This window comes from Pelobates fuscus, chromosome 7 (genome assembly GCF_036172605.1).
Source record: "Pelobates fuscus isolate aPelFus1 chromosome 7, aPelFus1.pri, whole genome shotgun sequence".
Classification (NCBI taxonomy): Eukaryota; Metazoa; Chordata; class Amphibia; order Anura; family Pelobatidae; genus Pelobates; species Pelobates fuscus.
The window spans coordinates 73,216,239-73,241,798 of record NC_086323.1 but is presented as its reverse complement, the minus strand read 5'-3'; the positions used below and the strand labels follow the sequence as shown (position 1 = coordinate 73,241,798).

The window sequence follows — 25,560 nt, the reverse complement described above, 5'->3', positions numbered from 1 at the left end:
CATCATTAAAATTATAATGAAAAGGGGAAATTATCTTTAATGTCTTGGTTGACATTTCAAAGTTGGAAAATAAGTCTGATCAGCAGCAACATATAAATATAAGCTGAAAATGTCAAGACCACCAAACACAACATAACTCTTAATTATTATCTTTGAGTTAATAAAGTTGTGTTTGTTACTATTGTATATTTAATTGTAGATTTATTTTTTTTATGTTTGTTGTTTTTTTGGGGGGATGAATTCTATTTTCCGCAATATTATTCGAAAAAAAAAATTGGAATTTAACATGGCTGTAGCAAAAACTATTGTTATGCCTCATCAAAAATAGACAATTTCTCCACTGAACACTTCAAATTACATTTGCAACTTTATAAAACTGCTCATTTTCGAACTTATAACAAGTTTTTCTTTTAATTTAAAATGGAAATAAAGTACAGAACAAAAGAACTTATTTGAATTGTAATATCAAAATCCATCATTGTGCATAAATATATATATATATAAATATAGAACCACTTCTCTTATAATTCACCTTGAGTGGGATATGTATGATGCTGTGAAATTTATTCCTCCTGTTCTAGGCCCTCTGGCAAAAGTCAGAGCCAATAAGACTCTCGGATTTATAACTTTCTGTGTTTCTTCTGCTAAATCAATAAACCGTCCGTGTAACTCGCTGAGAATCTCATATCTTCCCAATGCGGTGGGGGCTGTGTGGAAGGTAATTTCAAAGCTTTAGGCCTGGCGGGCAGAGCCAGCGGTTGTGCTTATAGTTGCAAAGTTGATTACTGCTCTAAATAGCTAACTAACCAGTTTAGAAAGGCATCATGAGGACAGCTACCTAAGGGTATCTAGATAAAAAAAAAAAAAAAAACTTTTACCAACTTCTGCTGTTACTGAAAACAAAAATATAATAAGTTAAGTGAATAAGTAAATTGACAGATATATAGAGAGTAGTATTTAAATAAATTCCTCAGCTTTCTGTTTTCCTGTTTAAACCTTTGAAGGATTGTAGTTTTTATTTTTGAGTCAGGGGCTATCGTGAAAACTATTCTTTTGAAATTGTAGCAATAATTTAATGTGTTACTTTGCAATGAGTTTTTACGGCCATAACCCCCTAGGTTACTTGAGTCTTCAGCTTCCTGTGATGACATCACTGATTTTTTTGGTTAGTAAGGTTCAATGACAAGACTATATAACAAGTGCCTATCAGCCAAAAATGCTAACTGCTGTCTAATGGATACTTAAACTTGCCAGTTTAGACTGAAGGGACCCTATTCAAGCAGTACTAAAACATTAAATGTAGCTTGTCTGAAAATGTATAGTAACATATAAAAATAATGTTTTTCATGATAGTTCCATTATATGGACTAATGTTAGTCTTTCATGTAAGGTGAAAGTTAGATGGTATAATTTGTAATATTTAGCAAAATTATGGTCCAAATAGTCAAGTTTCCATCTCTGTTCTTTTTGGTTTAAGGTTTGCAGATCAGTCAACAAAACTGGATCTTGTGAATATTACCCTTATACTTATAGTGTAGTGTGCTGGTGCCCCCAATGGTATCAGCGTGTGTGTGTGTGAGGAACACAGTATGGGGTAACCCTCACTAATATGTGAAAAACTATAGAGCAAATGATCCCTGGAGAGAAACACCGCCAGGGGTCACGAAAAAGGTCCCTAGGGGATCTGTACCATATTTACGATTCTTTGTTAAAATTAAAAAATATCTTTTATTAGAACTCTGATCCTAAAATCTTGTAAAGAAAAAATGGGATATCCTATTTTGATGCACAGCACAGTAGGATTGTTAGTAAAGTTATTAAGGGACGGATGGCATCCCTTTAATTTCTATGATTATAGAGACATTACAGTATCTTTTTCTGTACGCATACGCAATGGGAGATGTACACGCATGCCACCACGGGATGGACACGCAGGCGCAGTGAGAGACGAGCATGCATGCGCATTGGGAGAGCCGCACGCTAGCGCATCAATGGACGTGCGCACTATGACGTCACATGGCCCAGCACCCCACCGACATTAGAGAGACGCCCAGCACTTTACCGACACTGGAGAGACCTTATATGCATCCAGGGAGAAAGAGCAGGACTACCAGGATATCTTGTACTGTGAACAGCTCATTGTACAGCATTGTGCAGCTTTGCCTGCAACAGGACCTGCCTCTACAAAAATATTGGTGAGATCCACTCAAACATCATAGTGTGTACACACTGGGACTGTATATTCATTTTTATTTTTTTTTCATTTTTTCAATCTTTTTAATTTTTTTCATTTTTTCATTATTTTCTATCATTTTTTTTACATTTTTTAATTTTTTTTACATTTTAATTTTATACTTAACCTTTTCCAAGAAATCTTCCAGATAGCAATCTGGGCTCTCAAATATATAAGTGCAGTTAAGCACTATCACTACTAAGTAAGTCGGACTTTGTAGGGGTTTATTTATACATGCATGGAGGATCGTTGGTTGTCAGTATATATCATCTCCAGAAAACTTATTGTTTTAATATCTTCTCACTTTTTTGCATATATTAAATTAAATATAACTACAATTGAAAAACTAATTATTTATTAAATCGAGTAATTACTTATATTAAAAATTATTGAGTGCGGTATCATATGTTGTTATATATCCTATTTTGTGTGTGGTATAGACAATATGTCATCTAAAGATTATTAATAGATAAACTTAGTTTCAGATGGACAGGTGCCTAAAATAAATGCTGTAAGCGTATAAATTGTTATAGACAATATGGGCTATCCTATCCAAATCAACCGTGGCTCGTCTAGGGGAGCCGGTGGCGACTCTGGTATAGACATATTGTCTATACCACACACAAAATAGGATATACCATTTTTTCTTTACAAGATTTTAGGATCAGAGTTTTAATAAAAGTTATTTTTTAATTTTAACAAAGAATCGTAAATATGGTACACCTGGTGGTGTTTCTCTCCAGGGATCATTTGCTCTATACCCTTATATGTATAGTAACATTGTCAATTGTTGCTTTCAAATTAAATTGACATAGCAAAGTAATCACACGGTATATTGACATAGCAAATTAATCACACGGTATCAAACACAAAACACAGCCTGTTTGTGTTATGTATGAGATGAATTTTAGCAAAATTAGACAGGTCGGAGCTGTATTCATTTTCTGAGTGCCCCATTATGGCATTTCCTTTCAGCTGTCACTTATGAAATTCAATGAGAACAAACATCTTCTTGAGTGACATGCAATGGATGCTTATGACATCCCATTGCACAAGTTCTATGGAAGATCCCACAGTCTATCACAGAGGTAGGCAACCTTCGGCACTCCAGACTACATCCCCCATAATTCTTTTACACCCATAATGCTGGCATCAAGTGAGATGTAGTCCACAACCTCTGGAGTGTCAAAGACTGCCTATCCCTGGTTCAGCAGAATCTTCCATAGGTCTCTGTTGTCTACTCTCAGAGTTCATCAGTGTTAAAGATCCTGACAGTGGTGTGGCCCTTGGCACCAGTGAAGCTGAACTGGAAAGATTGAGATCTCAAGTAAATATACCTCCCTTACCCTACTCTCGATGGGAACATCCATACATGTAGAAATGTCACCTGTCAAAAAAAACAAAACATACTGGCAGGGCTAATTTAACAGTAATTACAATGATTCAAACCAATAGCTTTACTTATTATTTATTATATTTTTTATATTCATATCACATTGCCACGTCCTACATTTTAGTCAGTGATTTAAGTTCGGTTTCTATCTATTAAAAACAAGCTCCCTATGACATTTAGAATTGTATCACATTAACCCTCCAATTGAACCTTGTACAGTGATCTTGGCTACAATTTTAGCCAGCAGGATCATCATGCAGCTTAGACTTAGGTAAATTTAACTGAGTCAGTAAAGAGCTCCAGATTATCCCTGACCTTAATCAAACGTTATAGCTATTGAGTCGGTGTCCGTGATAGACGTCCAAAAAGTCAGTAATATTAGCAAATAATGCAGAATTGTCACAGCCAAATTCTGCTCAATAGGAACTCATTCTCTCTGTCACCATTAGCACTTGTTAAATACATATATAGAATAATTGTATGCTTATTTTCTATTCATCCTTGTTAGGGTTGATTCACAAAGGTTCCACTTCTCAGTATTTTTTAAATAGGCGAGTATGGTTGAAAAAATATTACTAGCTTGAAATCAAACGGACATCTGTATTCATGTAATAACATATCCACTATTATGAAGAATGCTCTAAAGGACAAATAATGCTCACAGGGTGACATAGACATAGATGAACCGAACCAGTAATAAGTAGATCAATCTAATAAAATGGATTCCTTCGGACACTCCATGAACTGGGTTTTCTCTATGGACTGCTAGATCCATGGTAGCAAAATCAGGAACTTTTTACCTTATCTAAAGAAAGCTAATAAAGCCAAAAATACATCTTTCTATTTTTTTTATTTGATTGTGTTGAGACAATTGTAAATACTCTTGCTGTTCATTATTCCCTAGGTTTTTTTATTTATACGTAGGAATCCATAAATTCTTGTTATCATGTTCCAAATAGCAAGATATCAAAGATGTTAAAACCCAAAATTCACATAAAGGCTCAGCTGCTTGAGGTTGGCCCATATTTGTGTCATTCACTTAATGCTGAGTATGAGAGCATAAAAATAATAATTTAAGCAGATTTGAGAAAAAAAACATGACGTCACCCATTTTGAACCAATCTTGACAAACATCCTAATCTGGAAAGGATGTTATGCAGTGTTCCTTGAAAGCAAATTTGGAAAGACTGTCAAAGAGTAACCAGTAGGCACCAATCAATGTCCATTTTGAAAACAAACACCAATTATATTCTCTTTCTGTTAAAGCTAAAGAGCTTATTTATGTGGTGCTACTTATCAGAGTAGGGGTAGGCAATCATTGGCACTCCAGATGTTGTGGACTATATGTTTTATTATGCTTTGCCAGTATTATGCCTGCAAGAGCATGATGGGAGATGTAGTTGACAACGTTTGGAGTGCTGAAGGTTGCCTATCCCTTTATTAGAGTGTGTAAGTGGCATTCCCAAACACTCGCCTAAATTACTAGATCCATCATAACCAGCTTACTGTTATCATATCTCTCAAACATGTAATTATGTTCCTATAGAGAAAGCTAATATATTTCAAAGCCTCTAATGAGGGTTAATAAAAAAAAAAAGATATTGGATTTGGACAGGTGAAGGAAAAATTACCTTTATCCATAGACCAACTTTTACTTGTCAAATGGTTCAATGCCAGGTGTGTTCCACAAACAAGTATGTTTTATTGAAAGGTTTAGAGAAACAAAAAGTTTGGAGAGAATGTAAAATGTCTGTTACTCTCCAATTTATCATGTATCAATTTGCATTCACAGACAGAAAACTTCCTGTGACAAACTATGAAGATAAATGTTTCTCCCAAGAGCAGATATTTTGCGGTGTCTTCAGAATATTAAACATGATTCTCTCGTAGCATTTGGTTAGCAGAAGTACATTTGCTACATGAAACAGTAACATATTGTATTATGTCAACCAGCTATCGATTTCCCTTATACAACCATTTGGAAAGAAATAAAGGGGCTTGTTTAAAAGAATATCTGGTAGGAAATGTAAGAAAAAAGAAATGCATAATTAATCAAAAAACGATTTTCCCATATATAACCTCTTTCTTTCATAGGCATAACTATTTGCTCAATTGCTTTTACACATAAAATGATTCTGTACAAAAAATAAACTCTATATTTCCAGGGGACATTATAACACAAATTATATAAAAAAAAAAATAGAGGTATTTAAATGGGGACACCTGCACAAAATATAACAAAGTCCAAATAAAGACACTCTGATATAATTCATCTTTTTGAAGATTTTCATTTACCTGTGTGTTTAATAAGATTTTCCTGGGCCAATCAGTGTACAGCAAAATATATACATTATATGTAATGTTTATGGTGCCAGGAGTGCCCTAGTGCTCCCAAGGATAAGTAGTAAAATGGGGGCTGGAGAGAGACTGGATGGGTCCATGTCACACACATTCTCAACAAGCTAGTTGTGTGGGCGACTGTAAACAGAATCCAGAGTAGTTGCTGATAATAAATCAATCTTCAAAGGGCAGGCACCTCAGTGTTGCATCTTGAGCACCACCTTACCCCTCCACTGAGTACCCCTTGCCTTGTACTTTAGTAAAAATATTTTGTGAAATTATGTATCATTGGAAGAGGTCACTTTCCATTCTGATGAATGCATCTTAACAAAGCAATATTTGGGTAAATACTATTTAGAGTATAATTTGTTCACACTTGTATCTGACTTGTTCTCATGTAATACAATGGTTGTGATGTTTTTCATTTGTGATACACTTAAATATATATTTTTTTTTTATTGATTTACAACATAAGTAAAGTAGTAATCCAGACTTTAGCTCAGTTGTAATCTCAAGCATGTGAAGAACCAGTAGTAAAAGAAACACTATAGTGTCAGGAGTACAAACATGTATTATTGACACTATTGTCCTGAAGTGGCTGTTTAGGTGACTGACCCCTCTCTGTGCAGTAACAAATGTGATTTTACTCCCCTTTTCTCCGTGCAGCGCAACTCCCACCATGGCTGATCCCATCTGGGTCTGCCTCCATGGCTGATATTATCAGTCTTAATGATGAGCTCAGCCAATCCATAGTTTTCCATTGTAAAGCACTGAGTTGCTATTGCAAATGTACGGCAAGATGCCGTACTGCGCCAATTAGCATCTCCTCAGAGAAATGCATTGAATCAATGCAGCTCTATGGGGAACATTCAGCACCTCCATGCAGATCGTAGAGACGCTCAACACCAATACTGCACACTGTGCAACACTGGACTTGGAAGCATCTCTAGTGTGCCTGAGTGACTGCCACTAGAGGTGTTCCTAGGCAGCAATGTAAATACTGCCTTTTCTCTGAAAAGTGCTAAGGCTCCAGGGACAGGCTATAGGCACCAGAACCCCTGCATTAAGCTGTAGTGGTTCTGGTGACTATAGTGTCCATTTAAATATAGGTGGTATCTGGAGAAAATATGCTATGAACCATCCTCTTAACAAATCCTGAAATGTGTTCTACAATTAGATGGAGAGTCATAGGCTTATCGCTTATATATTCTCAAAGTTTCATAAACAGTGAAAGTTACGGTGCTTTATTCTCCTGAGTTTTCTGTGCTTATGTGTCCGTTATTTGTTTTTACTCCAGATGCTCTCCATGCGCCTTTTTGTTTTATTTTTTAGTTTAGCTGTGTTTAGCTGTGTACTGCACACACTTGCAGCGGCATACATACCGCGGTCACAGGGGTCGCAGCTGCGACCGGGCCCGTCACTCCAGGGGGCCCGACCGCCCTGCGGACACCCGCGACCGGGTACCTGCTGCCATCTTTTGCGGTCCCGGCCCGCAAAGCAAACCGCAGGGGCCGTCCTCCAAGGGGTCCATCGGGTGGCCCATGCTGTCAGGGCCACCCGATGGATATGGATTGTAAGGGGGCCCAGTCAGCGCTGGGCGCTTTAACAGCGCGACCGGGCCCCCTATGATGACATCACAAGCTGGGAGGAAGTGACTGCACGTCACTTCCCCCCAGCTAACACTGAGAGCCGCGCGGGAGGAAGAACAGGGAGTCAGAGTGGGAACTCTGACTCCCATCCACCTGAGCCACCACTGGACCCCAGTCACCCTCCTGCACCTAAAAGGTAAGAAGCAAGGGTGACTTAAATATTGTGTGTGTTTGTTTGTTTGTATATGTCTGTGTGTAAGTGTCTTTGTATGTATGTGTGCATGTCTGTCCGTATGTTTGTGTCTTTGTATGTGTGTCTTGTGTGCCTGTCTGTATGTGTTTGTGTGTGCCTGTCTGTTTGTATGTATGTGTGCTGTCTGCATGTGTGTGTGTGTGTGTGTGTGTGTGTGTGTCTGTCTGTATGTATGTGTGCCTGTCTGTATGTATGTGTGCCTGTCTGTTTGTATGTATGTGTCTTTGTATGTATGTATGTATGTGTGTCTGTCTGTATGTATGTATGTATGTATGTATGTGTGCCTGTCTGTCTGTATGTGTCTTTGTATGTATGTGTGTTGGTCTATATGTATGTGTCTGTGTGTGTCGGTCTGTGTGTATGTATGAATGTATGTGTCTGTATGTATCTGTATGTGTGTCTCTGTTGGGGGAAGGAGGATGGTGGGGGGTCCACGGATCAGTTTTGTCCTGGGGCCCCATGGATTGTGTGTACGCCACTGCACACTTGGATGGAGACAATGTCCAATTTTACCAAGACACTAAACACCTTCAGCATCACCTATCTTCTGAATCAGTCTGACTCCTTTAGAGTGATTTAATGAACTGTTTGAGGACTCCAAGCATCATGTGCATCGTAACACAACATAAGCTCTTCTTAAGTGTCTGTTTACAAAATCCACCATCAGTCAATTATGGCATGTAAAATGAGATTGGCACTTAGAACTGGCAGCCTACCCTGAAACAATTACTCTATATCTGTATGTATTTTTATTGAAATGCGTACTACATTTTTTAAGGATATACCACTGGAAAGCAGGAACCAACCATTTATAATAAGTTTACAAGTTTTAGAAAAGTATAGGGTAATACAATTAAATCAACACTCCAAACACATCAAGCACTTTAGCTTGCTGACATGATTTATGTGTGAAGAGTGTGTTTTATTTTTCATTTTACAAAAAGTGTAGTTTTCAATAGAAATCTTCTATGTATGAATCTTATTGCAGACCCCTAGTTGTCAATAGTTAAGCTGGTTCAGTTATTTCCAGGTAGTTTAGCTCAGTGGAGCTAAACTCAAGAGCACCTGCCTTGCAAATACTTCTCATTGGACTGCAGTGGGAAGTCTGTGATTGGACAGCCACAGTAAGTCTGGCGGGGTTAGAAGAGGAGGGCTTGCAAAGGCAGCAGACAAGAGAACTTCAGTTATTGAAAGATATACCCCAATGAAAAAAATGCGTAACTAATTGCATACATGTTTTAATTCTGAGTATATCTACTAAATAGTGAATTTTTATTTAGGCATTGGAGTGTCCCTTCAAAGTTTAAGCATATTGTAATATGTTTAACTAATTTCATAGTATCATTTAAGTCTGAAATGCTCACACTACACGTGCCATGCCTCTTCACCCAATAAAACCATATAAAGTAAATAAACAAATATTTATGAATTTCTTGGTACTAGAAGTGAACTGAGAGTAGTCAAAAAAGTCAACAAAAAACTAAGGCTGATAAAACATAAAATAAAGAGACATCTGGAATTTTAAGCATTTTTATGCTCTCCCCTCCCCCGGAACTGTGGCATGCAACATTCCACTGTGGAATAGCAAAGGGGAACACCAGTTAAATGTATATTTTAGTGTAGGAATAGGATCTAGGTAGGGTAAAATAATGTCATATATGTTTAAACATTTAACCTAAGGCAATTGTGCTTATTTATCGTCATATAAATATGGTATGGCATATTTGGTTAACTGGCTACAAACAGTGTAAAAATCCATATTTTAGTTTTTTGTTTGTTTTTTTTGTTTATTTTAAAAGACAACCTATTTTATATCAAGTGAAATATAACCTAATATGATCAGAATGTCACAAATGTTAACATTAAGACACAGGATTGAGCAGGGTAGCAGGTTTTTATAAAACTGTCAGTTTTCATAAATGTATATTTTTTTTAATTGTTTTTAGTAATTGAATAATGTTTTCCAAGTCTACCATTCTAATTTCCCCAGCCTGAAGGAAAGCTCAGCGTATGTTTGTGATGAATATATATAAGTGTTTTATGTGTGTTCATTTACTGTACAAGAGGCAAACCCTCCTGTTGGATGCTGTTTGTGGCTTTCTGCCGTTCCTCCTCCCACTCTTTCCCATCTCTGGTTCTGATCAGTCACTATGAAAACTCATTAGCTTCCCCAGGATGGGCTCTCAGCTTTTAACATTGGGTGCTGCTCTCAGCACCATGGCAATAATCTCTAACTGGATGTCCCAAACGCTCCCCTCCCTGGTAGGACTAAATACAACGCGTATCCCCATCAGCAACTCTCTGGTAAGTGTCCAGTCTGCATGACTAACTAATCCTTTACTCTCACACTGTATTATCCATAAGCAGATCCCTTTTAACTCTTTCACTGAAAGATGATTCTTTGTATGAGATCTCCTGCCGTGAAGACTTTGGGAACTAACACCATGCTTATTACTCAAAATACTGATATCATTTTTTAATTCCAGCTTGTCAGATGCGGATTTAATGTGTGCAGTTTACTTCTTTTATTTTTTTAATTGAGCTTTTTTTTTTTTTTTTTTTTTTTTTTTCTGATCCCTCTGGCGCTGAAAGGATGAGTTAATTTTAATTAGATTGTTGAGGAGAATTCACAGACTGAATAAGAATCAGTCAGGTCGTGTGTACATACGTTGAATATGAAAATTCCAATTCCCAAGTGGTTCATAATTTACTTAGGAGGAGGATCTAAAAAATATTTCATGTCTCGGATGGAGACCTATCAGATGCAGAATGGGGTCAGTATGATTCCTTGATAAGCTTGCAGGCAGGACTCTTCAAACCAACTATCCTACTTGTGTTTTTTTAAGTTTTGTTATACACGTCACTCATTGTATCTTGCATGAGAAAACTTGTTCGCTCTATATATAAAAGTATCGGTCATACATATTAAGTCCTGCTTATTTAGTTACCCTTTGGTTCTTATTGTGCCTAAATTTGATCTGTTTAATGGACATCATCATTTTTCTACTCATTATGTGTTTGGGAGACTTTATTAAACAGGTCTTGAACTGATTTTTGGCATTATTCCCTTCAGCCCAAATACAAACGGTTAATTCGCACTTACAGTTGCCAAATTAAAGATGGGGCAGCATCATCTGATTTCTTATTGCTAGATTTTTAAGTAGCTTCATTAAGTATTTAACGATGTATGTAGGAGTGGCGGATATGTTTCAGCTGTTGGGAGCTCAGTAAAGTAAATTTGCAAATCTCCCTAGGATAGGCTGAAATATGCACAATATGTTAATACTTCCTGCATTGCCTGCTGTAGGAAAGCTTTTTATCTCATGGATAAGCAACTTCTTCTGTTGATTACGACTCCCATGTTGCTTTGACATCCTTTTGGCTGGTTGAGCAAGCTGGAGCTTAATATTTTGCCTGTCTCTAGGGAGACCATATTTCACATCATACTTTCACAGCAAAGTATGTTGGTACCCTACAGCATGCATTCTTTGTAAGTGTCTAAAATCAAAGAGGTAATATAATCACCTTAGCTCTCATCCTATTTATATCTTCATTCATATTCAAAGTACACATAATCAATACAATTTGACCAGATTTGTAATCAAGCCAAGATCTGATGGTCCCTAACATGCACATTAAAGGCTGGAAAGCACTATTAAGGAACATATTTCTTTATAAGTCATCGAGACCAAATCACATCATTATAATATCCTGAACTGCAGTGGTGTAGATTTCCAATGCATCCTTGGCTTGTTTATATTTGTGAAGTACACTAGACACAAAAAAAATGAATCAAGTTTTAATGTGCTTCATAATTACCAATATGCTAATATATAAAGAAGTGAGAAAATAAGGGCTTGAGGTGCGTGCTGTTGCACGAGATACAAAATCAAAACAAAAAATAAATTAGTGGTTATATTTGTAATTGATAGCGCTAAGTTATCTTAGTGCAAACATGAAAAATAAATGCATATGAATTTTTAAGTTTCTAAGCAGTCTTATAGCTTAAAAACTGGTCTAGCTGGTCTGATTTTGTATCTAAGAAAGGACTGAGATAGTTAGCTAGAATTTCACATTTGGCCTGAGCTGGGCTAAAGTAGGGAAAAGGCCTTATCAGAGTGAAACATGCCTAACTAGCTTGCTTTGGATCCAACTTAACTGTTGTCATTGGTTAGCCCACAGCACTGAAAATGCTGTATATAATTAAATAAAACAAAATATCAGAAACCATGAAACTCCTATGAAAACTTTGAAATGAGATGGAGATAAATAAAAAGTAGGTATGAGATACAACATTTGCAGAAAGATAAAGCATGGTCAGATTCAGTCAAGGAAAGTGAGGAATATGTAGAATCCAGAAAACAAGTCAAGGTTGCTGGAAAATAGATACAAGATTTGGAAAGCAGGGTGGTGGAAACAAAAATGAAGGAACGAGGGGGGGCGTGGCCTGACAGCTCAATCGGACAGTCGCATGTGCTGTTAGCTCCTCCATCAACCGACCCTCCACAGCTAATAATTCGAGCTTACTCAGCCCAAACCAGACATCCACCACCTACAACAGGTACCACGCAAACATGGCAACAAAATCTGCGAAGAAAACTAAGCAGAGGCAATCCCTGCTACAAGTACAAGCGCTGGCACTGCCGCGCCCGCAGGCCCAAGATGGCGCCGACCTGCAACGCTCGCCAGCGGCCTACTCTGACGCCAGCGACCTCACCTCAGCCTCGGAACCGACGATAGCTCCGACTACGGACCTTTCGGTCCACAAAATGCTGCAAGCCATGCAGACCTCGCTACAAGCTGATCTGTCTAAAATGGCGAGAGATATCAGGACCGATATCCAAGCGCTTGGGGATCGAACATCACGCCTAGAAGAAAAAGCAGAGGAAATCATCTCCGCTCACAACACCCTGGCGGATGCCTATGCAGACATGCAAGCACAGCTAGTTCGCCTGACAGAAAAAGTTGCTGATCACGAAGATAGAGACCGGCGCAGCAATATCCGCATCCGAGGCATCTCAGAGGAGGTACTCCCCCAAGACCTCCAAGCCTATGCCATCGGCCTTTTCCAACATCTGGTCCCCGATCTCGCCCAGTCAGACTTCCTCATTGACCGGATCCACAGGCTGCCAAAACCGAAAGCCCTGCCAGCATCAACACCCAGAGATGCAATTGCCAAAATGCACTACTACACAACCAAAGAAAAGATTATGAGAGCATCCAGACAATCACAAAACCTACCGGAGAAATTCAAAGGGGTCCAATTATATACTGACCTTTCTGCATCTACTCTCCTGAAAAGGAAAGAACTTTCCCTGATATCAAGAGCCCTGCGCGAAGCAAATGTGCTCTACAGATGGGGCTTCCCAGCTAGGCTGATTGTCAGACGTAATGGAACTGACAGGCACATCACCAACGAAGAAGACGGCAAAAAGATCCTCGCCGAATGGGACATTGCACTACCGCGCCAATACCCACAGGAAACGCGCAAAGAGCAACGCAGGCCCCCACAGAAGGTCCAAAACGACTGGAACACAGTCGCTGCAGATAAGTGACACTGTCCACTCCCATACCTGTTACCACAATAACGGGCATGATAGCCCAACTTTCTTTCTCTTTTACGAGAACCACCTTTAGTTCCTCCTTTTTACATGTTTTATGTTTAGCAAAATGTTTTATGTTTAGCAAAATGTTTAAAGCAAGTACCTACTTAAGACCTATTCTGCAGCACTCCCACCCGCCTTCTAGGTCTCGCCGTGGTGCCGGGGCTCCGGTTACTATAGCGTCGCTAACGAGGCTATCGCCCACACGTCCAGAGCAATTGGGCTGCGGCCTAAGATCATTATCCCTAGACCCTGTGTATCTAATCGCGACTAGCGATCACCCTACCCCACGATACAAACAAACACAAATAACGAAATAGCATTTGTAAATAAAAAAAAAAAAAAAAAAAAAAAAAAAAATAATAACAGAAAAACAATAAACAAAAAAAAAAAAAAAAATATATAAATAATAATAATAATATTAAAAAAAAAAAAAAAAAAAAAAAAAAACTCCCAAAAGATCCCCGCCACACGGGACATTGCACTGTCGCGCCAAAGCTCACAGGAAACACGCAAAGAGCAAAGCAAGCCCCCGCAGAAGGCCCAAAGCGGCTGGACCAAAGTCGCTGCTGATATATGATACTGTCCATTCCTATACCTGTATCCACAATAACGGGCATGATAACTCAACTTTCTCTCTCTTTCACAAGAACCACTTTTAGTTCCACCTTTTCCATGTTTCATATTTGGCGAAGTGTTTGTTTAATGCAAGTATTTTTAAGATTTATTTTGCATCGCTCCCACTCGCCTTCTAGGCCTCACCGTGGTGCCGGGGCTCCGGTTACTATGGCGTCGCTAACAAAGCTATCGCCCACACACCCAGAGCAACTCGGCTGCGGCCTGAGATCATTATTCCCAGACCCTATGTAGAGAATCGCGACTAGCGATCACCCTACCCCACGATACTAACAAACGCAATTAACGAAATAACATTTGTTAATAACACCAAAAAAAAAAAAAAAAAAAAAAAAAAAAAATGAAGGAACGATCCAAGGGTAAGGCTTCCGACTGGTGTTCAGATCCATTGGAACCTGAATATCTAAGTACTGTGTAGAGCTCTCTGGGGGAATTTCTAGAGTGAATCTGAGTGCTTTTTTTATATAAAGCAGGGCACAAAGTGTAGCCTAGCTTATGAAGTACAGATACACAGTTGTCATTTTAGTTCTGTGAGGGTTCCTGTTTTTGTCCCGTATGGTACTCTAATGTATGGAAAAGATTCTTGTGCCATTGGGAATTCCGATACCATTAACATGGGGAAAACACGGAGTAATGCAAGCCTACACTCCAAGAGTCTGTGTCAACAAGCAAATCCTGAAATCAAAGGTAATTGACAATTCAGGTCTGGAAATTTTACTAAACAATATAAGATTATGTGGTTACACACAAAATATACGGTGCTTCTAAAAAAGAGGGCGATATCATGAAAGAAAGAGTTTTATCCAAAGAGAGACTCTCTCTCCAAAATATGGTAATTATTTAAATTTTATTAATCAGCTCCAACTTGGTCTGCAAAGCTGCACAAAAGATAAACAAAACAAAAAGGTATTTTATAGCAAGGAAATAAACAATGGAGGACAAAGGCCTTGTTCAAACGAACTTGGCAGTTACAGGTAGTGAGTTGCACATCCAATGTATCCGATAAAATAAACTGTCAGGAGAACCATCGGTACCAGTGTGTTCAGAAAATGTACAAGATGTGGGTGTTTAGGTATGGTTTATAAGTTTTGAAAGCTGAAAGGTTTCATAGAACAATATAGTGTCTTCTTTAAGAATGGGGGAGCCTTAGAGGAGTCATGTGAGCTGCTAAAGATGGTGTGTAAGACAGCAGAGTGGAGGTGAAAATTGTTACAGGCCGAGGTGTCTAATTGTACTTACCACAATCTACCTATCCTCTGTAGCTAGTAAGTTGTGAAGAGCGTTTTAGGTATCAGAATTTAGAGGAACACTTCAAGCATCATAACCACTGGAGCCTACTGTAGTAGTAATGGGGCCAAAAATTCCCTTTTACATTCCAAGGCAGTGGCGGAACTACCGCGGTCGCAGGGGTCGTAGCTGTGATCGGGCCTGCCACTCCAGGGTCCCAGCCACCTTGCGAACCCCTGCGACCGCAGGTCCTGCCGGCTAAGTAATGTGGCCCTGGCCCATGTGGTGTAACATTGAAGGAGCCCATCAGGTGGTCCATCCAATGCTGTGTATCCATCCAATGCCATCCAATGCTATGTATTTCCAGGGAGCCCAGTCAGCTCCCAGCAACCACCGGGAGCTGCTCCGGAGGAAGGAGCAGAGGGAGACAGAGTGGGAACTCTGACTCCCATCAGGCTGAGCCACTAGATCCCAGGGAAAGGTGTGTGTGTGTGTGTATGTGTCTGTATGACTGTGTGTGTGTGTGTCTGTATGTGTGTATGTATGTATTTGTCGCTGTGTGTGTGTGTGTGTGTGTGTCTGTATGTGTGTATGTATGTCTGTGTGTCAGGATCCTATTCTGACAACCAAGATATTGTTTTATTTTATTCTGTATTATTACTGCAATACCTGTTTCTCGCCACTAGTCACCTCAGTCACTCTCACCTGCATAGCATGATAATCCAAATCTGCTACAAAAGCACACCCAACTCATCACAGGGCCTTTACATTGAGATAAGTTGTGTTCTAAACCTGGCAAGTCTTCTGCTACTGGCTCTTTCTAAAGAAAACCTGCTCCACCCTTACTTACCTTCAACCATCCTGATTTATTCCAACCTGATCTCCAAAATGAACTAACTTTATTTCTATAATGGACTTTGTTTTCATATTGATTTGGTTCCAACCTACCTGGATATTACAGACGTTCTTATTATTTGCAAGTTTACTCAAAGACACTGAAACTGCAGTTCTGATTAAAAACCAAAGAGGCTGATCACCTCAAATTGATACTTTAACCTGTCTTAACCTGTTTTTACTCAAATGGTTTGATTACTTATCTGGGGTCTGCTGGACGCTGCTCATGGCTTCTTCTGCAGCTAGAAGCACCTGCCAGGAGCTGTTGGCTCCATTGAGCTGTGCAGGGCTGGGTCACTGGCAGAGCGAGCCATCTTAGCGATTGACTACTTACCCTAGTAGGGTGCCATTTTACTTCTGTAAAGCAGGAAATACTGGTTACAATGCTTGGAATCTTCATTTAGAACTTCATCATACAGAAAAAAAACGATGTAATTCAGTACAAATTGTAATTATAATATATGCATATGTTGGCGTATTCAATATGGGGATTAGTGAGAGGGTAAACAAGTTTTTGGTTGTAACTGTTTTAGAATGGAATGCATACTTATATCATCTTATAATGGCCCATTGAAATATGGGCTTATCAAAAAAGCTACTTTAAAATGGCCCCATACAGGCCTTCTGTTAGGAATGTCACCCTCATAGAATGCTATAAATATTTGTGATGAACTATTATTGTAAGTGCAGTTTGCTGTTATCTTGACTTCATTTGAGTAAAAATATAAAAAGAAAACTAAAATCAGAGAATATGCAAAACGAACCCTAGTAATGAATTTTTTTACTGCGTCCTTTCAATCGAATTAGTGTGGGTACAAGTTTTCTTCACACAAACAATGACAACTGGACCCTAAGTTAAAATTAAGACCCCATTCAGCTCCAGCAGTGTTACAAGTGTTGATTCACATTGTGTATGCTGCAAACACTTTTTTACTGCAGAGGGATAATTCTCTAGCCTGGTAAGACTAGGGTGACATAACAAAAACAATTCAGATGTATTTCACACCAAATGGAGCTTTCTGTACTGTATCAGAGGATCAATTATCACAATTTCTTTACCTACTTCACTGCTAGTACGTGATTTATTTATAGCTGAATTCACATCAGTGCATAACTGTGTCAAATTCAACAGCAGCGTTCATTGCAACATTGCCTGTATTTGGCAGATTAACCTGGCAATAGGAGATAGAATTTAGCAGCCAAGCCCAAAATGTAGTAAATGTTTCTGCCAAACTAGCTATTTTGTTTAACCAGTTTTACCTTTCCTTTAGATTTGCATATCTCTAGCCATCTAATTACAATACCAAGTTTACAAGAAAAGCTATCATCAGAATATTAAGATTAATGTGAGTGTATTTTCTTTTTGAGAATTGACAGCAGACTTGGCAGATTTAAAGGGACACTGTAGGCACTCAGACCATTTCAGCTAATTGATGTCCCATGTCCCTTAACCCTACAGTGGTAACTACTGCAGTTTTTGAGAAACTGCAATAATTACCTCTGAGGGTTAACTCCTCCTCTAGGGGCTGTCTACTAGACAGCCACTAGAGGGACTTCTGGAATCTAAATGGATTTTTGGTCCGTTATCTGACGCTGGACGTCCTCATGCTCTGCATGAGGACCTTCAACGTCAGATTTTTTTCCCTACAGGAAAGCATTCGATAATGCTTTCCTATGGGGAAATCCTATTGCGAGTGCGGATGCGCATTAGGTATCCCCCGCTGGCTGGCGTCGCGGGAACGAGTGTGGGCAGAGCCGGATCCAGCCCCGAGGGACATCGGCGCTGAATTCAGCTAAGTGACTGAAAGGGTTTTAACCCCTTCAGCACCGCAGGAGTGGGGGCGCGAGGGAGGGGGCACTGCAGGAGCCTATAGTGCCAGGAATACGAGTTTGTTTTCCTGGCTCTATAGAATCCCTTTAAGAGAATGAATTCTAAATTATCACATATATAGTTAGATATTAAAACAATCACTATTGTCATTTGTTTATATTGAAAATCATTGTTATAATTCACTTCTGAATAAACAATGAAGCTCTGTGCTAATTGCTGCACTCAAACACACAATGATGTTTTTAAATATATAATTTTACAAGATTTATCATTTTACTACTTTGATGAACAAACATAAACTGATTTTGTTTTTGACAAACTATTTTGACAAACTATTTAAAAAAAAAAAGCTGGTTCTGATGGGTACAGCCTATAATCCTTACCTGACGTTTAAGTACAAGATGACATGCGATAGAGATGATGCAAGTTTGGTAACCCGTGGGAACTACAAATTGATTCTCAGTATCCACTGCTGTTTTCAGGTATCCGCAGGTTGAAAATGTCAAAGTGATGGATTCTTCCAGTTGGATTATTTAGCTGATGGCTTGCTCACCCTGCATGAGCATTAACCCATGTGATAAAACCACACACCATGCAGGAAATGCTTTAGCATGAATTTATAATCAGGGTAATAATTTAACGTAATTTTTATGGATATTTTTCTTTTTTTTACTGTGTGGACAACAAAAGATTTCCATGCACAGCAAAAACAGGATATCCCCGGTAGCATTCATTAAATCATCTTACATCCTTTTGGTAAAGAGTGCTCATTAAGATTCTCTATTGCTTTCAAGTATGTTCCGGGATATCTTTGCTATAATTTCCCAACTCAGTAGTATGAACCTTGGTAAAGATGAATGACAGAGCTTATTAAATGTTTAGACAGTTATTATAGAAAGTACACTAGCTGAATGAGCTATCACACCAGTTCTAGTGCTACGTGGTATTGTCATCAGATTGCGAAAAAGGCAAGAAGTGACAAAAAGTCCCACTTGACAGTAGGAGAGAGAAAACATATTTCTCAAGGTGTTTGATGAGAAATAAACAGTGTATCAATGCTTTGTTCGGCCTTGTATAGAAGCATGAAACATAAACATATATCACTTTAGTTACATATTTTATGTCATGTTGGCTTTACCTGACGTAATTGTCAGTTATTTTATGATAACCGAACGAGTTTGGATGACATCTGTCCAAATAGCGCTACTTGACAGGAGCTCAGTTGAGGTAGTGGGTACATTCTGTAAAGCTGTAATGGGAAGAGAGCCTTCTTACTTAACAACTTGGGTTTTTGTTAAGGGATTGTTTCTACATCACATCTCGTACATAATGACAATAATTTCACACTTCTATACACTCCTCAAACCAGTCATTCTGGCAAACTGACAAGAGATTTGCAAAAAATAAGGAGAATATAACAGAGTTTGATAATAGTGGAGTGAAAGTTTAGTTTTTTTTTTCAAAATGTATTATTTGACCAAAAATGTACAGCTCTTTTGTCATTGCTCTGAAGTATCCTGTTTAGTGACCCTACGTATTCCCCCAGCAACCTCACACATTCCCCACACACAAATACAAAGCTGTATGAATACATAAAACTAAATTAAAGGAACACTCCAAGTACCATAACCACAACATTATGCTATAGTGGTTATGGTGCCAGGAATACCCTGGCACCCTCAATGTAATACTTTTGGGTACCTAACTGATGCTGGACATCCTTGGGCTCCGCTCGAGGACATCCAGCGTCAATCAATTCCCCAAAGAAATGCATTGCAGGCTTGCAGCGTTTGCCATGCATGCGCATTAGTGCCAGCTCCCTCCCCATTGGGTGATGTCAGAGGGAGAAGAGTTTGACCCAGCGCCAAGGGACATTGGCACTGGAAACAGGTAAGTACAGTAAGGGTCTCTTAATCCTTATACTGCAGGGCTGGGTGCGAGGGCACATCTTTGTATTCCTAGCACTATAGTATCCCTTAACACAAACACACTGCATCCACTGCACACACATATAACGTATACATATTGATGGGCAGCACATGAAAAAGGTTGCCCTGTAGTATGTAGCATTCAGAAGAAGGTGTAAGATAAGATTCAATTAGGCATTGATTAATCCTGTAGAATATGCATTATACATATTGCAGGGCAACCATTTTCTTAAATATGCCAAATGTTATGTGTCCATAAAAACACAGTGGATCTGTTAACTATATATATATTTTTTTTTTCTCACCCATCCTGGGTGGTATGTTTATTGCTCATTCTCGAGTCCGCAGCTGATGTTAGCTGTTCCTAGAACTGCACTCTTCTGGAAAGGGATCTCAGATGTTCCATCTGATACAAACCTAGAGCTGCTTGAATATATATATATATAATAGGAGCACTCAAAAGGACTTCTTTTCCGTGTTTTTTAATGTGGCAAAAAAGTTTACATCAAAGTGTAACGCATCAAATCGACGTTTCGACCCCTATCTTGATCTTGATCTTGATCTTGAAAAAGACCCTTAGGGGTCGAAACGTCGATTTGATGCGTTACACTTTGATGTAAACTTTTTTGCCACATTAAAAAACACGGAAAAGAAGTCCTTTTGAGTGCTCCTATTAATCTATGGTTATATGTTTGGACGTTGGTAGCACCAAAGGCAAGAATAACGAGAAAGCTTTTTAAGGGTGAGTGCCTAAACCATATCTTTATATATATATACACACATACTGCATCCACTACACACACTCGCCAACCACTACACACTGCATCCACTACACACACACACTTCAACCACTATGCAAACACTCTGCATCTACTTTACACACACTGCAACCACTTTACACACACACACACATGCCTGTTGAGTCAGTTTTACACACGTGGGCCCTATGAGTGAACTTTGGGATGGGTCGTGTGGGTGGACTCAAGGGAGGTTCCTGTAGGCAGGCTCGGTGGTGGGCAATGTGGGTGGACTCGGTAGTGGGCCTTGTGGGACAACTGGGGGATGTAAAGGGCCCCAAAATGCCAGATAGTAGTCCTGCTAGAATGTCATGGCAGTCTGTTTAACCCCTTAAGGACCAAACTTCTGGAATAAAAGGGAATCATGACATGTCACACATGTCATGTGTCCTTAAGGGGTTAAAGGACTTGTAATGCGTTAATATAATAAAGTTTCTTAAGAAATAGTACATTGAGAGATTTTCAAATATGTATGAAAATGTGTGGGATTTGACTGTTATGTATTTTAAAGAAGCTGAAAAAAAGAAGCTTAAGTGAGAACTGAACAAAAAAAATTCCTGCTTTTGATTTGAAATTAAATATATATTATTTTTGGCTGTTTTATGCTTTCTTCTAATCTGCATACTCCTGGAATTGAAATCCTTGAAAATTCACTAGTTATAGTAAATAAATGGCATGATGTGCTAGTCCAGGCATAGGCAAAATTTCGGCACTCCAGATGTTTTGGACACCATGATGCTTTGCTAGAATTATGGGTGTAAGAGCATTATGGGGGCTGTAGTCCACAACATCTGGCGTGCCGAAGGTTGCCTATCCCTTTGCTAGTCTGTTATCAAAAAGCACACTTCATATGTCAATACAAGGAAACTGAGGCACATTCAAACATGTTCTATATATTGATGTCTCTACATTAAAGCTTAACTGTTCTGTTCGGTATGGTATATGTGATGTAGATTAATTTAGAAATAAACAAATATGTTTAAATGTCTATCTGTTCCTGTCCAAATCTGAGATGATTAAATTGCGTATACGCAGAAGTAAGCTCACACTGACACATGGAGTTCAGGTTAAAAGCACTTCAGAAAATGTAATGCCATCTGGTTGGAAAACAGTTATGCAGACCTTTTTAAAGGCAAAATGACATCATCATTGAATATCAGATAATAACAAATAAACATCATTAATTGGATTAAATGTTATGTGACTATATCAGTGTCCACCCATCAATATTATTAATTGGCTCAGGGGTTTGAGTGACTAGCTAGGTGTCCTCCCACCGGGAGGTGGTATTGTTCTGGACAAGGGTGTGGACAGAAGGCTCAGGCGCCATTTTTCCCAGCATGAGTTTTACTCGGTGGAAAGGGGGGCTTGAGCGTCATTTTACACAGTCAGTGATGTCAGATCTTGTGGTCAGGTGCAAAGTTCTTTTATGAATAGAACATTTCATTAGTACAGTGTTCTCATGGCCTTGGCTCTGGCCTTGGTTATACTTTGTTGCATGTTACAGGAGATTCAATAATTCCGGAGTCAGCTATGTCTTTATAGAAAATACAGTCTCTGTTCATTGTATTAAATGTACTGGGAAATTCTGTCATGTAATGTAGTTTAAGATGGAGAATCTGTCAGGTAATGAGGACAAAATGGAGGGTTTGTCACAGTGTGAGGTTAAAATGGAGTTAGTACAATAATTCAGTACAAGTTCAATAAAGATTTTTAATAATTCTACATCAGTCCCCCCTATGAAATGTTAAATTCTAAAAGATAAACTTTATTGCTTAGTTTCAGAAGACAGGTTAGCCCAAAGGCACAAAACCCTATGAAGTAACGGTCCTTAAAGTCTTCTTAGTTCTTCAGAGGGACATCATAAATAGACAAGCTTACATTACCATATGGACCTGTGTTATCTGGAATATAGGCACAACAAGTCATGGTGACAGGTAAATGTTGTTGGTTGCAATAGATATAATAAATGCAAATCAAAATATTATTATTATTATTAGCAGTGACGGTTGGGAAAATGGACTCAAGCTTTCCTTTTACTGCAAAATCATCTGGTACCCCCCTTGGCACACCTATGGCATCAATATATATATATGTATATCAAACTTTCCCTTTAGAGGGGTGCTCCTCTTTATGTTCTGAAGCATGAATGTGGTGTGTCAAGAGTACCTTGTCATGTATTATGTGTATGGACATAATAACCTTGGCTAGGGCGCATTTGCTTATGCATTGTAGTATTAAACCTGTCCCACGCTACATCAGCGTAGGTGGACTCGGATCATTTAGTCAATATTAATATCACCACAAACTCAGGATGGGCAAATAATCCTGAGGAAGCTTGGCGTTTGGATCTCTTTAGCTTCACGAGGTCTCCTTTTGGGGTCCTCGGCTTTCCATCGATGGCAGGTGGTCAGGCATTATTATGGCCATCAAACACCTACTTGTTGGTATCTTTTTATTTTTTTATTTAACAAGTCATTTTTTTCTTTAGAGTCAAAAGTGTGTCAAAATCAACAAATGTTACTTCTCATGTTGCAGAGAGAGAGAGAGTCTTGAATCTGGAACAATGAATCCACTGAGTGATCTCTGTAACTTTCACAATGCACTATTGGGTATATGGTCTTGGTTGTCACATTGATGACCGGCTAGGCTTCTGGCCATCCTGACAAAATGTCTATTATAACTAGTGCATATTTGACCCAGTAGCTCTTTGTCACCTGGATTCTTGAAAGGGATATTGAGAGTTAGCTAGGTGCTTAGGAGTATTTAGAGATCAAAGAGTTCATGAGGGTCTTGGATAGGTATAAAGTTCCATGGGCTCACTGCCCAGTACATGTTTTTGGGTAAACAGAGCTTGAGAGTGTTGGAGTACAGCCCGTCTTCAAGGGTTGCCCCTTTCTGTTTTTCCAGCTTTGTATTTCTTCAGGGTCAGCAGCTGCTTGTCATTCTTTCAGAAGCTTGAGATCTGTAGGTAGGATCTACATGGTGAGTATAGAAGTTTCTTTAGCGGACACCATTCTGTCCACTTCCCTTGGTGCACTTGTGGCTTGGTTGGCAGCTTTTAGTCAGCTGAGTGGTGCTTCTTATCTTCCAGATTGATCCAAAATAATGTGCTGCACCCAGGGCATATCTTGAGTCAGTGTAGGTATTGGCATGTCTTCCTTCAGGCATTTTGTATGCCACTGAGAAGGCTGTCAATTCAGCGTCTTGAGCAGATGTGAGTGAGGAAAGTGAAGATGCTTGACGTACCTGATCTTCTGTAGCAACAGCAAATCCAGTATGGTACCTTTCCTCTTTATCCGCAAACAGAGTGGAGTCAGGATCTGGTAAAGCTACTGCATGCTCTGTTGAAAGGTGTCTTGTTTCTTCTTTCATCTGTTCAAAGCAACCATGAGGAGCAGTAGAAGAGGTTTCCTCACCTATTTCTGTGTGAGATTGGGGGGTATTTGTCTTTCTATTTACAGTTCTCTTGCTGACCCCCCTCTGTAGAGAGTTGTGAATTGATTGTTCATGTTTTGTTCTAATGAGTCAGGTTCCTTTCATGAGATTTCTGGGGACTTAGTGAAGAAAAAACATGAGGGACAGCCACCTCCCTTACAGGTGTCTTACTTCCATGGGAATCTGGGTCAGGACCGCACTATTTCCTTGAGAGTGCCCAAAACAGTTCTTTCATGTCTGAATAATTTTTCGTTAGAATAATTTTTCGTTAGTGTGGTATTACCCCCTGGGAAGTGGCGGAAGAGTGGCCAGAGCAACTTTTCTTCAAAATATAATGTTGTCAGGTAGAGGCAGAGTTGTCTATGAGCGGAGGAAATTGGTAAGGAATAAGAAGGGAGGAAGCATATAAAGGATATAGATATGGTGGTGGGGAGATGGAAGAATGAGAAGTGGATAGAGTGAGAGGGGAAGAAGGTGGAGTAGGAGGAGGAGAAGGTGGAGTAGAGGGAGGAGTAGAAAGAGGAGAGAGGAGTAAGAGCAGGAAGAAGGAGTAGGAGGAGGAGAAGGTGGAGTAGAGGGAGGAGTAGGAGGAGGAGAAGGAGGAATAGAGGAGAAGTAAGAGGAGAGAGGAGAAGGTGGAGTAGAAGGAGAAAGTGGAGTAGAGGGAGGAGTAGGAGGAGGAGAAGGAGAAATAGAGGGAGGAGTAAGAGTAGGAGGAAGGAGTAGGAGGAGTAGAGGAGAAGTAGGAGGAAAGAGGAGAAGGTGGAGTAGAGGGAGGAGTAGGAGGAGGAGTAGAGGAGAAGTAGGAGGAGAGAGGAGAAGGTGGAGTAGAGGGAGGGGTAGTAGGAGAAAGTGGGGGACTGTAGATGAAGGGGAGGGATCGGTGGGAGGAGGAAGCGGGGGTGGGCAGGTAAGGGAGCAGACAGGTGATGTAGCAATGGAGGATACATCAGAAATCAAGACTAGGTAGAAATGCAATGGAGGCTGCAAATAGCCCATGTACAACAACTATTAACTGGCCCTATGCTTTCCCTAGAGAAAAATAATAAAAGGCTAACATGCTCATCTTGTCTCCACAAGCCTCGAACGTTTCACTCCGTGGGTGTCCCACAGCGGCTAGCCCATCACATCTCCCACACCAGACTTGTGCCCGTGGAGACAGACGCTATCCCTGACTCTCGTTCTTAATTTAATAATTTATATCTAACATCTCAAAATGTAATTCCTACTTATATCACAAATATACATTATCACAATTTTATGTCTCGTAAATGGGATAAAATTTATTCTACTCTTCACTGATAATGTATTTTTGAAACATACAAAATAGACAAATAACAATGTCTTCTGCAAAATAAATGGAAAAGATAATGGAGATTTTGTTAAGCTTATAAATAG

The 25,560-nt window shown here is 39.3% G+C and overlaps 1 protein-coding gene across 2 annotated transcripts in view; it reads left to right on the top strand.

Moving 5' to 3' along the window:
* The window catches only part of OLFM3 (olfactomedin 3), a 193,420-nt gene that overhangs the window by 96,423 nt on the left and 71,437 nt on the right, over positions 1–25,560 (top strand). The window contains exon 1 of one of the 2 annotated variants that reach the window (XM_063428425.1): positions 9,944–10,112. The exons of the other annotated variant lie outside the window; for it this stretch is intronic. Within the exon in view, the coding sequence (XP_063284495.1) occupies positions 9,984–10,112 (129 nt within the window). The 5' untranslated portion in view covers positions 9,944–9,983. Of the gene's footprint in view, positions 1–9,943; positions 10,113–25,560 lie in introns of those variants that run through there. 2 annotated transcript variants of the gene reach the window in all.